This window comes from Chlorocebus sabaeus, chromosome 9 (genome assembly GCF_047675955.1).
Source record: "Chlorocebus sabaeus isolate Y175 chromosome 9, mChlSab1.0.hap1, whole genome shotgun sequence".
NCBI lineage: Eukaryota > Metazoa > Chordata > Mammalia > Primates > Cercopithecidae > Chlorocebus > Chlorocebus sabaeus.
In genome coordinates, this window is record NC_132912.1 from 125,050,936 (window position 1) to 125,067,010 (window position 16,075).

Genomic DNA, 16,075 nt, shown 5'->3' on the forward strand with positions numbered 1-16,075 from the left:
GTGTGTTAAATTTCTTTTAAGGTTATAGACTGGTTGTTTTGTAGTACTTTGCAAGATAGGCTTTGACTTCCTTTCTAAGACCTTCATCTCAATTCAAGGAAGCTGTAGTTTAGAGTGTCTTGGTCTCAGTCTCAATTTCAAAATCTTGTGTGTTTTCCTTGAGAGTTTGCATTTCCCCTTCTCTTAGCCACATTCAACTGTGTGCTAGTGTATCTTTTAAAATTTTGGTGGAGACGTTTTGAAGTTATTTTTATGTTTGAACAATTGCAACAGTATAACTATTCAGATACTTAGCTCCTGGAATAATATTTATGCTTTTAAAAATAAATGCACGTGGTGTATAATACATAGCTTTAATTCAAGAGTGGACTATGATGGTTTATAGATAACTGTATGTGCACATGTGCTTTGCTTTATAAAAGTACATAGTCCCTAAAGGGGTATATATAAACTAAATTGCATAAAAGTTCCAAATGTATTAAGATTCAAAATATAAAGGAAATTCATAAGGTCTAGAAAAATAAATCTTAAGTTAGGGAGATTTTCTAGATGATATGAAATCTGGATACATTTATAGAAAAGATTCATAGTATATTTCTGTATGATCAAAAATACTGTGAAAGTAAAATAAAACTGACACTGGGAAAAGTATTGGTAATAAAGCAGAAAAGATTAATATATAAGTTTCTATAAATTAATAATGGACAATTCAGGAGAAATGTGGGTAAAGACAGTAAACAAAACTCACAAAATAAATGCAAATGGCTAATAAACTTATAAAACTAATTTATCTCAATAACCAAAGAAATTAAAATTTGATAAGGTATTTACCTTATTTACCAAATTATTTACCAATAGGTTGTTAAAGAGTATTAGGAAAACACCACACTAGGTATTTCAAACCCAAGGGATTTGTTACAGGGAATTGGTTACCCAAATCTTGGAAGACTGAAAGAATGTGAAGGGAATGCTGAAGTAACCCAGAAATTAGAAAATACATGAAGTAACTAGTACTCTAGGAGGGCTAGAGAGACAAAAGGGGAGAGACAGTAGTATTACTATAACCTAGGGCAGTGGAGTAGGAGCTACCATGGAGCTATTGGTATCCAAGGGGACTCTGCAAGGCTGGCGTAGGGGGCAGGAAAAGGCCCCCAATAGTAGCTAGTTGTGTGCTGCTGTTGGAGAGAGGTCAACAACAGCAGGAATCAAGGAGAGTCTCCTCTTTCCTTCTCCCCTCTCCCACTTTACAGTCTCTTATCAGTACCTCCCATTGGCAGAGAATGGCCTCAGATGGGGTCTAGGAAATATTGTTTGCAGACTGCCAGCCCCAATGCCACAGAGCCTTTGAAAATTAGAAACTAGAGGTATCCACAGGTGCTAATAACCAGTTCTGGTGAGGGGTATTCAATGAAATAAACCTTGCGTATGTGGTTGATAGGAATGTGAACGGATTCAACTTTGTGGGAAGATGATTTGGAAATGCCTATAAAAAGTTTAAACGTCAGCTGTCTTTGACCCAGCCAATCTATGTCAAGAAATTTATCCCCCAGAAATGCTAGCCAAGTGTGGAGAAATATATGTGTATGATGTTTCATTGTAATATTTTATATAATTTCAAAAACCGGAAGTAGCCTAAGCGTCTATCATTAGGGGATTGACTAAATGTATTGTGGTGTATCCATTTGATAAAAAACATGGCCATAACAAAATAAGAGTTTTACCTGTGTTATTGTGTGATAAAAGCTATATTATATGTGGTCTGATATATTTCATCAAATCCACGAGAGTCATGGTGTTGAACCTAGCGAGGTTTTTCAGCTACTGCAAACATAAATTTACAGGTAATAAGTACAGTATTTGGTGTGTTATTTTTTTCTGTCAACAGTTATGAATGCAGGAATGAGGAAGTACTTCCTACAAGCCAATGATCAGCAGGACCTGGTGGAATGGGTAAATGTGTTAAACAAAGCTATAAAAATTACAGTAAGTATATGTATTTTTTTGAAAACTGTTCGATGTCTGGAATTAATCTTTTCATTTTGAAGATACACCTACCAAATGTTCCCAGCTTACCAACAGGTTTCATACTGAAGCTTTGTTTAAAAGACAGGTGTTCAGAATGTGAATATGTTTTCTTGTACTTGGTGACTGTTGGTCCTTTAATCAGCCCATGATTGCCTTTTTAACTTATGAACCTAATAAGGAGATATATTACTGCAGATCTTAATCACTTCTTACAACGTTTCTAGGAGAATATGTGCTTAGCACGTAGAGTTCTACCGGGAGGATATATTTTTTTCTTCTAGTATAGTGTAAGAGATTTCCTGCCACCTACCTGGGGAATAGGCACTTCTCTCTTCTAAGCCCTGACTGGGGTTTGGGGTCAGAGAGGAAAAGAGTTGAAAACAGGAGCAGGACAAGGGGAGATGAAGGCTGAAAAATGAGGGATAGGGATAGGGATGGTGTCTGAAGGGTTGTGGCAACCAGAGGGTCCTGCCGCACGTGACCCTTGAGAAGTTTGTCTCAGGCTCTAAACTTCTTCCTATGTCCGATTTTTTTCCTTGTGTTCCAGGGCTTGATACCTTTCCCATGCTACAATTTCTTGCTTGTAATGTGTGCTTCTCTTCTTTTTTGGTTTTCTGATGAATATTTATTGATTATTTACACTGTGCCAGATCTTAGACTGAAGGTTTTACTTAAATGAACTGGAAAAGTGAGACCTAGAAAGATTAATCTACCAGTTTTATAGCTAGTAGATTATGGAGCTGGAAGTCCAGTCCAGTTTGTTGGACTCTGGAGCCTGAACTCTGAAGTGCAGTGCCTTACTGCTTCCTGAACAAAAACAGCCCCCGTCTCCTTACTCTTTTGTTCCTAAAACCAAAAACCTTTACTGAGAGAGTTTGCTAGTGATGGTGAGCAGCAAGTAGATATGTACCTTGCCTCACCTTCCCTTTACACTTTTGTGGAAAAATACATAGTAGACCTGCATGGAATATGTTGGGAAGGAGTTCTTGTGTTGTGAGATTTGTGTCAATTGCGTTTTTGTTTTTTTTTTTAATAAAGTGCAATTATTTACTGACCCTAAGTGACGTATTCTCAAATAATATGTGCCCTGAAAGTCAGCATATGTTAGTCACTCGTTAGTTTTAATCTAAAATGAATAATTTCATATTTATATCACAACACAATAAAGAGTCAGTATAGTTAAAGCTGTTCCCAGAGTTAAGTCGAATTTTTTTTTTGTTTTGCACTAGAACAGCTTGTTACCACATGACAGAAAACGCCTACGCACTGCATCTGATCTGCACATGAAGCAGAAGTTATTTTAGGTTTGTGCAGTTTCAGGAAAGCAATTTTTTAACCTGATTCAGACATACATATTCTTAAAAACTTTTAGCTAATCATTTTAACTCTTTTAATAAATATTCCCTGCTGAAAAATTTCTTTAGAAAGATAGTATCTCGTAACTTTACTAAATTCATGTTTTACAATTTGCAGTAACAAGCAGCACTGGTTTCTTAGTGCTTTAAGAGAAAAAGCAGTGAATTGTCTCAGGCTTTTTACCACTTTGGGGGGTCTTAAACTGCTATGTCTAATTTATCAGTGGTATGAAACAGTCTTATACAAATGACACTGGTAAACTTCTTAGCATGAAGGAAAAACAGATTAGAAATTCTAAATAGAATTCTTAAAAATACTTCTAAGTAGCTTTTGTGGTCTTGCAACTTTATTTTACATGTTGAAATTTTTATAGTTTTTAAGATAAATTTGTTGGTAAATGATTTTAATGTTTTTATAATTCACATTTGGAAAATATAAATACATATAAGATATAGAAGTCCTTATTACTATAGTGATTAATAAAGTCGTTATAACTGCATTAAAGTGAGTATAGAATTGATAGCACTTATTAAAAATAAACTTTAGATAGACACACGTTTAACTCAGGATAGCAATGAAATAATTTCCCATGCTTTAATAAGATATGCTTTATGTTAATTTTATTCCTTAAAAATCTCACCAGTTTTTTGTGCATTTTATATATTAAGTGTATTAAAGTGTGGAATCTCTAATTTGTTATATTTTCCTATGAACATTGCTGATGATTTACATGTAGATTATTTGAAAACTTAAAATGTGCATTTTGATATATGTACTTAATACATAAATCTTTCTATGGAATCACTCTCATTTTGGTCAACTGTATAATTTAGTGGTCTTTTAGTGGTCTGCTAAGTACTGTGTGATAAATAAATTTTAAAATTTTAGAAATCTGAAATTAGAGTTTGGAAATGTGTGGTTTCAAAATAGAGGTGGTTAGAGGGCAATGGGTAAGGGAATGATGATTTTTCAGCTATTTCCTAATTATAATATATTGCCATTTTAATCCTTTATTTTCCAACTCTGTGAATTTCCTTACTTTTCTTAAGTCTAGATGGGTGCCACTTGAAATTCTTTACCCTTTACAGTTGCTTTTCAACTTATGATGGGGTTACATCCTTATAAGCCCATTGTAAGTCAAAAACACAAGTTGAAAATCTATTTAGTACCCCAACAAACCCACTATAAAGTTGAAAAATTGTAAGTTGAACCTTTGTAAATCCTGGACCATCTGTATTACACACGCACAAAAAGGAAAAGAGCAACAGTAGGAGAATCATCCCTGAAGGGGGAGTATCAATGACTGGAGTGAGGAAAATCAAATTTTAAAGTATGCTTTCCACTGTTCATATATAGTAATAACAACATAAATATGGTGGTTTCTGTTTCCTTATTGATTATTAAGGAATGTCTAAGATATATATGGTTTATTCCTGAACAGAGAGCCACTGTTTTTAAACATGTCTTTTTTAAAATTTAAAAATAATTATTCGATTTGAATCTAAAAATTAGTCCTTTGAATTTGTGGCAGAAACTCCACAAGTTTGGTATATTTTTAATAGAAACTGGAAACAAGTAGATGTAGAATTCTCAGAAAGATTGTAAGACACGGGAGTTTGTGTCTGCACTAAGGATTTTTATTCTCAGTGAAGTGAATTGAACATTATCGCTATTTCTTTCTTTCTTTCTTTCCTCCTTTTTTTTTTTTTTTTTGAGATGGAGTGTCCCTCTGTTGCCCAGGCTGGAGTACAGTGGTGCTATCCCAGCTTGCTGCAGCCTCCGCCTCTGGGGTTCTAAGTGATTCTTGTGCCTCAGCCTCCTGAGTAGCTGGGATTACAGGTGTGCGCCACCACACCTGGCTAATTTTTGTATTTTTAGTAGAGACTGGATTTCGTCATGTTGTCCAGGTTCGTTTTAAAACTCCTGGCCTTGAATGATCCACCCAGCTCGGCCTCCCAAAGTGCTAGGATTACAGGCGTGAGCCACTGCACCTAGCCCAACATTACATTGTCATTCAGTGAATTGAATATCAACTTTCCTTTTAACTTTCGAGAAACCTGCAGCGTTTTTATGTATTTCACGCATAAATACTTAAATCTGTTTTGTTCATCTGTTTATTCTCTAGTTATTTTTACCTTTTCTTTTCCTACTATTAGAATTTCCTACTACTAGGATCACATGCAAATGCCTGCCAAGAATACATTCAGATCTCCTACACAAAATGCAGGGACGTAAAAAGATAGAAAGCCAAGAAAAGGGAGAAAGGCAGTAGACAAAGAAACCAAGTGGATTCAGTGTCTGATATGTGCCAACTGCCCAGTGGAATCACTTTTCTCATTTTCATTGGACAGTTGGGTGGTTTGGGGTAGGGTTGTATCCTGAAAATGTCGATCTTAGTGGCTGAATGTAGACCATGTTTTCTAGTGGTACCTATTGTTTTTAAAGGAGTTATCCATATTCATGGATATTTTGCTTGAACTTTTCTTGTTCTTAGGGAATAAGATGATTAAAGTTAGATAATTTTTATAGTAAAATGCAGTTCTAAGTTAACTATTAGCGTTTGATTTTATTATAATGACAAATTAGAAGCAGTGAGCTTAACACCATGAGCAAGGACTTTTAATATACTGTAATTTAAGAAAAATGGAAAAACCAATATAAATTTCAGTATTTTAAAAATGATTTTAAAGGTTTTTCTTAATAATTCCGATGTCTGAGTAAACTTCTTGAGAGAATAACGGCTGGTTTTCTTATGGGTCACCTCTTAGCAGCACCTCTCATCTAATCTAGTTGAATAGATTGTTTTTTCTCTGGTTTCAAGTTCTCTTAATGCTGTTTTCTGTTCTCAGTGAGATAACTGGGCCATATTTTCTTTGTCAGAATAATTGAAATATATGATGCTATTTGTTAGAAAATATAATGGGCTTCCCTAGCAAATCGTTCCAGGGTATACTATCCTAATTTTATTTGACAAGGAAAGTTATCTTCATTATTTTATTGCCTTTAAAAAGCCCTCCAAAATGTGCACATTCTTAGAAGCATTCAAGAGGTATTCAGGATTCTCTTCTCTTTCCTGTTTTCTCTCTCTTTTGTTTCTGCGGATGAGGGCATTATAGTATGAATATGAACCAGAGGCTGGAGGGTTGGGCTTGAGGCCTGAGAGAAACCACTTCAAGGGCGGCAGGTAGGGAAGGAAGGGAGAGGGAGTTTTAGAAGTCACCTAAGAGACAAGTCATTTATTATATCCATAAATTACATTTGTGTGAATTGGGATTTACTGTAGCTCAGCATCCTTTCATATACACATGGACCATGTTTGCTAAATAGTTTGCAAAATGCTGCTTTGCAAATCCTTATCTGCATTGTATACCCTCTTTTCTACAAATCGGGTGGGAGTAGCATCGTATAGAAGGAGAGCACAGGTTTTAGAGAGTGTTTCTCAATGTGGTTTCTGAAACTCCTTCCTCAACAATGTCTGGTGTTCTTGCTTAAAGTGCAAGTTTTTGGGCTGCAGTATAGATTTGTGGAGTCAGTTTCTGGGTTCGAAGCAGGGGAATCTAAAGTTTTAAATAATCTTCCTGGGTGATACCTTGTGCACTCTAAAGTTTGAGAAACCACACTGCTTTGGAATCACACTAGTAAATGGTTTGAGCCTTTGAATACAATGTGAATGGTATCCTGTAGTTCTACCAGTACTCTATTAACAGGAATTAGCTATATGACAAGCAAACTATTTAAGTTAAATATTTCTACACCACTACTTCTGTGATTGTCAGTAGTATTTGTCATAGTGTTTCTGAAAGACTGCAAGGTTCCAAATGCCCTTTAAATCATTGGAGAAAGACTAAATCATGTTCACCATCATAATTGATGCTAAGCAGATTTGATTACATTTTTTTCACAGCCTTAAAAATGTATAATTTAAATACAGACTACGTGCTTAACAGTCTACAGATAGAAATGATTAACTCAGTACCTTATTTACTGAGTAGATCACATAAGAAAAGCTAAAATATATGTTAAAAATTTGTGATACCTTTGATTTTTTCATCCACTTTAGTGAGGTGTTAATAGGAGATTCTGCTGTTACCACAGTCATTGTTTTCCTGTACTTGTGAATGATTTATCATTGATCCAAGTATTGGAATTCCTTCTTTAAATTTCTAATGAAAAGTTTTGTTTGAAACTTCTGATGTGTTTTTTTTTTTGAGACAGAGTCTCACTCTGTCGCCCAGGCTGGAGTGCAGTGGCCGGATCTCAGCTCACTGCAAGCTGCGCCTCCCAGGTTTATGCCATTCTCCTGCCTCAGCCTCCCGAGTAGCTGGGACTACAGGCGCCCGCCACCTCGCCCGGCTAGTTTTTTGTATTTTTTAGTAGAGACGGGGTTTCACTGGGTTAGCCAGGATTCTGATGTGTTTTAAGAATTTTGCTATTTTTCCTGCTGACGTTGGATTCATCCATTGAGTCTTTCAGCATTTATTGAATACACGGTGGTTTTGGTAATAGTCTCTGTCTAGAAGTCAGGAAAGACTGAATATGCCACAATCCCAGAGTCATGGGTAGGAATGGAGAAAGGGAAGGAAACAGCAAAGAGCTGTAAACCAGTAGTAAGTGTGCAAGTTAACAGGGTCTAGAGCACAGCAGTTGGGCTTGGCAGAATTACACACACTTGGCTAGAATGTATTATAGTCAGGACCTAAACCTATATTCCCTAATGCCCCTGAGCCTATTTCCTTATCTCTTAGGTGGGGGTAAAGCCCCTATGCATAGGGTAGACAGGAGCAGTAAAGGAGAAAAATGTATGAAATAATACCTGCCCGAGTAAGCACTCATTAAGTGATAGCTATATTATAAAGTATTATTCTAACAGAAAAATTAGTGTGATAACTTAAAGGAGTACATATATGGACTGTAAATAATTTTTATATGTATTTGTCAACTATATACAAACAGACGATTAATTAGAAATTCTGTGAGAAAATAGGTTCACATGTATAATGCTGGTTGCAAAATGATTCATTTTATTTACTATTTCAGGTACCAAAGCAGTCAGACTCACAGCCTAATTCTGATAACCTAAGTCGCCATGGTGAATGTGGGAAAAAGCAAGTGTCTTACAGAACTGATATTGTTGGTGGCGTACCCATCATTACTCCCACTCAGGTAATTAGGTAACTCTTCTATTGCGTGAGGGTCTAATTACTATATATTGATTTTTATATTATTAAAACTAAAACAGGGCATCTTTGCTGAATTAGTATAATATTCAATTACTATAAATATTTTTATTTCAAAAGTATTTATTATAAAAAATTTGGAAATTACATAACGTTTAACACTTTATCATGATTTCTCTGAGCCTTTCTTCGGTGTACTTTTCACCTCAGAAACGGAGATATGAGTTGTATATTACACTTTGTAAACAGATTTTTTCACTTACATCATGAACATTTTCCAAGTCATCAGAAATCCTTTTACATCATTTTTAATGAGTGCATAGTAGTTCTTCCATGGATTTACCATAAATTATAAATCCTCTATTGGACAAATAGAGTTCCTTTTCCTTTTTGTTTCTTTTACTTTTATAAACAATGCTATGATGAATATTCTTAAAGGAGAAATTCCTAGAAATAAAATTACTGAGACAAGAGTTTGCAAGTAGTAATTTTTAAAATCTACTTTTTCTACAACCTGGCCTAAGTGAGCTAAACAGAGGACTGGGATTTTAACTCAGTTATATTTCAGAAGTAACCATATGCTAAATTAAGTATTTATTTGAGTTTTAGGAAAAATATAAATTTATGAACAATTTTTGATGAAATTAAAACTCTTGTCTGAGCTTGAATTTCTTGTTTTGCTGTTGAAAAGGTTGAATTTGTAATGGCTACTAAGTTACTGGTAGTTGAGAAAGCAATAATTTTAAAGTAATCAATTGGTATTGCCAAGCTTGGGTATTTTCATTACCAGTGTGCCTTTTGAACTTAAAGTAAGACTTTGACACTTTATAAATCTTTTAAGTCAAATTGTATTATGCCCCACATTTTTCAGGTCTTTTGCTATGGGAGGGTGATTAGTGGGATTAGAAATCTTACAACATTAATTAATTAATTAACTATTGAGTGCTTTATGCTTGGCAAAGGGTATGTTAATGAAGAAAATTGACAAAATGAACAAAATATGACAGCTCCATGCTGTCATAGAGCCTACATTTTTCACCAAAGTTGGATTAAAAAATGAACTAGAATTGTGTGTTTACTTTTTCCAAAAGTAATGATTTTAAACTATTAACCTTCTGGTTACTATGTAGCTAGATTAAGCTGCTTTCACTGGTATTATGACCTATGTTGACATAAAGGGTAAGACTATTTTCCTGTAGTTGTGTTAAGATATTGTATTAGTATCTGCGGCTGTTTTAATTTTGTCTAGAGTTAAGATTTTGTTGCATTGTAATTTTGGTATAGATATTTCAGTCGTTTCTAGGATTTAATGGGGGGGAGTGTAATTTTAAAACTCTCAAAGAAGTTTATTGCATCATTTATTTTGTAGTATAGTTTTAAAAATTATAAAATAATATATATCTATTGTAAAAGGCAAAAATTGGTAAATTGGATCTCATCAAAATAAAAAATACTTGCTCTGTGAAAGCCCTTCTTAAGAGGATGAAAAGCTACAAACCAGGAGAAAAATTTGCAAACCACATGTCCAACAAAGGACTTTTATCTAGAACATAAAAAGAACTCAGAACCCAACAGTAAAAAACCCAAGAAATCCAGTTAGAAAATTGATGAACAGATATTTCATCAAAAGATAAAAGATACACAGATGGTAAGTAAGCACATGAAAAGATGTTCACCATCATTAGCTAGTAGGGAAAAAATACAAAGTAAGAGCACAATGAGAGATGACTGCACACTATCAGAATGGCTAAAATAAAAGTGACAACACAAATGCTGCCAAGGATGAGGAGAAACATCTCTCACGTGTTGCTGGTGGGAATGAAAATTAGTATAGCCACTCTGAAAAACAGTTTGGTGTTTTTTTTTTGTTTTTTGTTTTTTTTTTGGTGGTTTTTAATAAAAGTAAGCTTGTGATTACTATACAACCCAGCATTTGCAGGCCTAGGTGTTTATCGTAGAGAAAGGGAAAATTATGTTCACATAGAAACTTGTGCGTGAATGTTGATAGCAGTTTTTTCCTAATAGCTAAAAGCGGGAAACAACTCAAATGTCCTTTAATGGGTGAACAGTTAAACAACTGGTCATCCATCCATATCATGGAAATACAGCAATAAAAAGGAATGAACTCTAGATATAAGGAACAGCCTGGACGAATCTCTAGAGAATTATGCTGAGTGAAAAAAGATAATCGGTAATCTCAAAAGATAACCTGTTTGTTTCCATTTACATTATATTTTCAAAATGTCAAAATTATAGTCTTGGAGAACAGATTAGTGGTTGCCAAGTGATTTAGGGGTAGGAGCTCTAAAGTTTACAAGGGAGCCTTGGGGTGATGACCAATTCTGGGTCTTAAATGTGTTGGTAATTACACAGATCTACACATGTGATAAAACTGCATAGAACTGTATAGACACACATAGACAAATGAATGTGTGTAAAGCTAGTGGAATCCGAATAAAGTGTGTGGGTTGTGCTGATGTCATTTTCTTGTTTTTGATAATGTTATACAGTTTCCCTTTGAGGGGAAACTAGTGAAAGGGTACATAGGACCTGTTGTACTTTTTTTGGGCGGCTTCTGGTGAATCCGTGTAATTATTTCAAAATAAAAAGTTAACTCCTTCCCCAAAAAAGAGCACTGGTGGCAGGACTTGTGCAGAACAAGAGGAACAGAAATTTGTACTTTAATCAGTGACAGGAAAATTATGAGTAAGTATATCAGATTAATTAGAAAACCCTTCAAAAATCTGTTTCTAACTAATCTAAGGTGGATTTTAAGATTTTCTACTGGGATAGCATGAAATAAAAGTATGCTAAACAAGCAAGAAAATTATTGATTGTGCTTCATTTTAGAAAGAAGAAGTAAATGAATGTGGTGAAAGAATTGACAGAAATAATCTGAAACGGTCACAAAGCCATCTTCCTTACTTTACTCCTAAACCACCTCAAGATAGTGCAGTTATCAAAGCTGGATATTGTGTAAAACAAGGAGCAGTGGTGAGTAGCTTAACAAAATACATGAAATAATGAAAAAGGATTATGTTCTAGCAAACTCAAATTAACATGGAAATTGCTTTATTTTATGAAAGACCCAAAGTGAGAGACCAGCATGCTGAGGAGAGTCAGGAGATAAAATAGGGAATATTCTATGTTTGTAATTCAGTGCTGTTACTTGCTTGGTTTGCATGGGGCCAGGAAAGTTAATGCCCATTACCACTGACTTTCAGTTTAAATGAACTTTCCTAACAGTTTAATGTTTTAGAAAGTTTTTCTGTTGATCTCCACTCATCCTGGGAGTGGGTCAGGGAAAGAGAAAGTTTTTCTATTGATCTCCACTCATCTTCAGGAGTGGGTCAGGGATCGAGAGCTTTAGTGGGGAGATGGCAGGCCAGGGGCAGGAGAAAGAGTGGGGCATAGGAGGGTCTCTTCCTTGATTAGGCATTGGGCTGACCTCAGTGGTAAGCTTTCTGACCTTGGGCTACTTACTTAATCTCTCAGGCCCTCAGTTTCTGTCTTAAGGAATATCATATAAAACCTACCATTTAGCGTTTTGTTTTTGTTTTTTTAAGAGATGTAAATAAAAAAGGTGTGTTTCCCTTTGCACAGCACCTGGTACTTAGTAAAAGCTGTTATGGGTTAGCCCAGGTATTCCCACATAGTTCCATGATGAATTTTTTGCAAGAGCAAGTAAATTTACCAATATTTCTAAGGTTGCAACATACCTTAGTATTTAAGCCATTCTTCCTATGTGAACTAAATCTTTAGAATTTCATGAGAAAATTAACTGTGAAGTTTGGAAATGTTTAAGTCTGAGTAAAGAAATACTTAAAATTATTTTGGTGGTTCTGTTTGATTTCTCATCACTTTTTGGCAACTCTTAATTGTTTTAGGGCAGCCAGGGGAATGTCCTTTCACCTGTTTGACCTGCTTTAGGCTGAGGACAAAAATGCCGGTGAGGGCAGGGTTTTCTTACTGTAGCATGTCTACAGGTAGAGTCAGAATTCTCATCAGGCTGTGATGCTCTGTTGTGTGTAGATTGAAAGCCCTAATTTACACACAACTGAGCATCATAGCCTGATGGTTCCTTTTTGTTTTACTCTTAAGTCCAAAGTACCAGTCAGAGATACTTAAGTGCTTTTACAAGGACTATATTTTATTGACAAAAAATGTGTGTACAAAATAGGTTTACTTTATTAAATATTTAGTGCTTTACTACTACGTATAAAGTACTTGTGGAAGAATTCATGCATTTTTACAGATGGAGAAACTTGATGTGGTTTAATAACATTTCCTGTGTTTGCTCTTTACATGGGGCGGGCGGGGGTGGGGTAGGGAGTAGGAGGAAGGGGAGGTGCTTTAAAAAAAAAAAAAAAGTTTCAACACTAAAGATATGAAATAGGCTGGGCACGGTGGCCCACGCGTGTAATCCCAGCACTTTAGGAGGCCGAGGTGGGTGGATCATCTGAGGTCGGGAGTTTGAGACTAGCCTGACTCACATGGTGAAACCCTGTCTCTACTAAAAATACAAAAATTAGCTGGGAATAGTGGCAGGCGCCTGTAATCCCAGCTACTTGGGAGGCTGACGCAGGAGAATTGCTTGAACCCGGAAGGCAGAGGTTGTAGTGAGCCGAGATCGCGCCATTGCACTCCAGTCTGGGCGACAGAGCAAGACTCTGTCTCAAAAAAAAACAAAACAACAAAAAAAAAACCACATAAAATCATACAATAAAAGATGAGTGCCAGGCACCAAAAATTGAATTAGGAATTCAAAGCCTGGGTAGCTAGAGAGGGATGAGGTTTAATTTATCGCATCTCTAAGGGAAGTAATGAGATTTTTTAGTGCTTGGCATGTCTGATTGTGGATTTGTATCAGGGTAATTAAGTGGTGACTAACATTTCACATTCTTAGAAACACAAGTCTTATGTCTGTGTTCATCTCTGGTAGATGAAAAACTGGAAGAGAAGATATTTTCAGTTGGATGAAAACACAATAGGCTACTTCAAATCTGAACTGGTATGTTGTTATGTCATAAATGTTGCTGTAAGAATGTTTGAAAAATGTTGCATTGTAGTGATTATATGTAATTTCTTGTACTGTTCTCTAGTTTTAGAATAAGTCTAGTTTTTAGAGGTACATACAGTTTATTTGGCTGTGATGCTTTTGGTTAATGATATTTTTCTTAAATACATTGTTAAGTAAAAAGATCCTGTCTTCAAAGCGGCATTCTACCTTGAAAGATCTGAAGATCTCAGAATCCTGTAGTCTATAAATTTCCGCTAAAGGGGCTGTCCTCTTGGGGGGTTCGCCCCACGCGGAGTACGGAGAGAAGGGCATCCACATGGGGAAGGGGTGGTGGCAGAGATGGGCGAATGGTCACATACACACTGATTGATAAAATCAGGAACTATGTTAAGGATAATAGAAGCCAAGTCTTGTCAGAGAAATAATACTTTTTGGTGAATGAATGTATATTTGTGTGTATGATGAGGAATTAGATATTTGCATAGTTTCAAAGTACCTATCTACTAAAATAGGTATTAAGTATTATACAAAGGCTGAAAAAGAGTAACATTACAGTGCCGAAAGAGGTGTAAAGAATTCTATCTGTAAAAGTCAACATTTAACCCTCTGTATTTCTACCTTCTCTTGAGATTTTCTTTACCTATTTCACATTGACTCATAAATCACTTCACATAAGATGTTTTTATCCTCCCTGAAGGTAGAATCAGAAATTGAAATTCCTTGTTTGCCTTGTTTGAGTTGCATCCTTATTTAAAATATTGTAGGGTGACCTGAGTCCTGAAATAGCTTTTTGGATAAATTGAATGCAATTCTGTAGTATAAATGTTTATCCTAACTCTTCTTTTTGTGTGGGACCTTTGAGAAGGGAACCTTATGCTTTATTTGAATGAAGTCACCAGAACAGCATTGTCCATTAGAACTTTCTGCACAAATGGAAATGTGCCGTATCTGTATTGTCCAAGGGCACTAGCTACATGTAGCTGTTGAGTGCTGGAAATGTGGCTAGTGTGGCTGAGAAACTGACTTTGTTTCATTTTAATTAATTTAAATTTACATCATTACACACAATGGCCACTGTATTTGCCAGCAGAGCCCTAGTGTATAGGAAGGGAATATTTTAAGATTCACCTCAGGAGTCAGCTCTTCTGGGAAGCTTTTAGACTCTGGGTTAGGTGTCTTCTCCTTATGTGCCCTGTGGTACCCTGTGCATACTTGTATCATAATGTTCTTCCCAGGGTTTGGCAGTCACGTGCATTCTTGTCTTTGCAACTAAATTAAATGAGCTTCTTAAGGGTAAAGACTCTTGTAGTCTCTTATGATCACAGGGTCTGGCACTTGGTAGATAATAAGTGTCTTTGAATAAATGAAAAATGGCATAGCATAGCCAGAAGAGTCATTTTAGCATGGGGCTTTCTCAAATCTTAAGAGCCTCAACTGGAAGTAGTAGTTTCTTGGTTCAGAAAGTACCTGCCTTGTTGTCTCAGAGGCTACATTTGTGCTTGGTTAGCAGGTTGTCTCATTGATTTTATTTAATGCCAATACTCCTGGGAAGAGTCATTCATGCAACAGACATTCATTGAGCTCTCCATGAACTTGGTGCACTCTTCTGGGAACTGGAAATAAAAGAGAATAATTAGCAAAGTTCTCTGGCCTTCAGGAGTTCAGTTTTGATGGGGAAATTGACATGTGCCCCCATCATCAACAGTAGTTTTAATAATTCGGATTATTTTTAGTGTTTAGAAATTGCAGATAAAGCCGAAAACCTTTAAAGGTCAGTAATTATAACTATACTTAAATTTTCCTAATTTTACAGGGTATAGTTTATCTCCTCTGGTAGTTCTTTGTTCTTCCTCTCAAATTTCACAGAATAATGCCCAGCATACAGGTTTTCAAAACTTAGTATTTCTGTAATAGTTCTTGTCTCAGCTCCCTGTCCCCCAGTTTTAACATTTCTGAAATCTTAACGGTATGTCTTAGAGTTGCTAAGGGTGAGGGGCAGCCAGGCTGCAGCTGTGCTGTAGTTGACTGCTTGCCATATGCATAGTACCTTTGGGTAAAATCCAGAAGACACGGGCATCAGCATGTGCAGGAAAGGGTGCTGGCAGCTTGGGAGGAAATCTCAGGGACACCATGAAGCATTCTTAAATGCTGCGTCACCAACACTCTTTTTGGCACAAAGAATGACTTGGAGTGAAAAACATGGACATTGGTGGCTCTAAGTCAAAAAGTGATTCAGAAGAGCTGGAATCTGAATGTGAAATCTTAAAAACTGTAACCAGTTTATCTTGTTTATATTTTTCTTTTTTATATATGCTCAAGAATAATACATGATAAAAATGTTTAAAGTGTAAATGGGCTCTTTTATAAAACCTTTTCGTCATGGAAAAGTGTAAACATACACTTTCAGTAGACAGAAATAATACATGGAACCTGCATATACCCATCACCTAGATGTCATAATTGTTAACATATGGCTCAGCTCGTCTTGTTTCTTCTG

At 35.8% G+C, this 16,075-nt stretch overlaps 1 protein-coding gene across 5 annotated transcripts in view; it reads left to right on the forward strand.

The window, feature by feature from the left end:
- The window catches only part of PLEKHA1 (pleckstrin homology domain containing A1), a 57,678-nt gene that overhangs the window by 29,776 nt on the left and 11,827 nt on the right, over window positions 1-16,075 (forward strand). For all 5 annotated transcript variants that reach the window (XM_007964295.3, XM_007964291.3, XM_038009665.2 and 2 more), the window contains exons 5-8: window positions 1,886-1,983; window positions 8,419-8,544; window positions 11,409-11,552; window positions 13,501-13,569. In XM_007964295.3, the coding sequence (XP_007962486.1) occupies window positions 1,886-1,983; window positions 8,419-8,544; window positions 11,409-11,552; window positions 13,501-13,569 (437 nt within the window). The remainder of the gene's footprint in view (window positions 1-1,885; window positions 1,984-8,418; window positions 8,545-11,408; window positions 11,553-13,500; window positions 13,570-16,075) is intronic.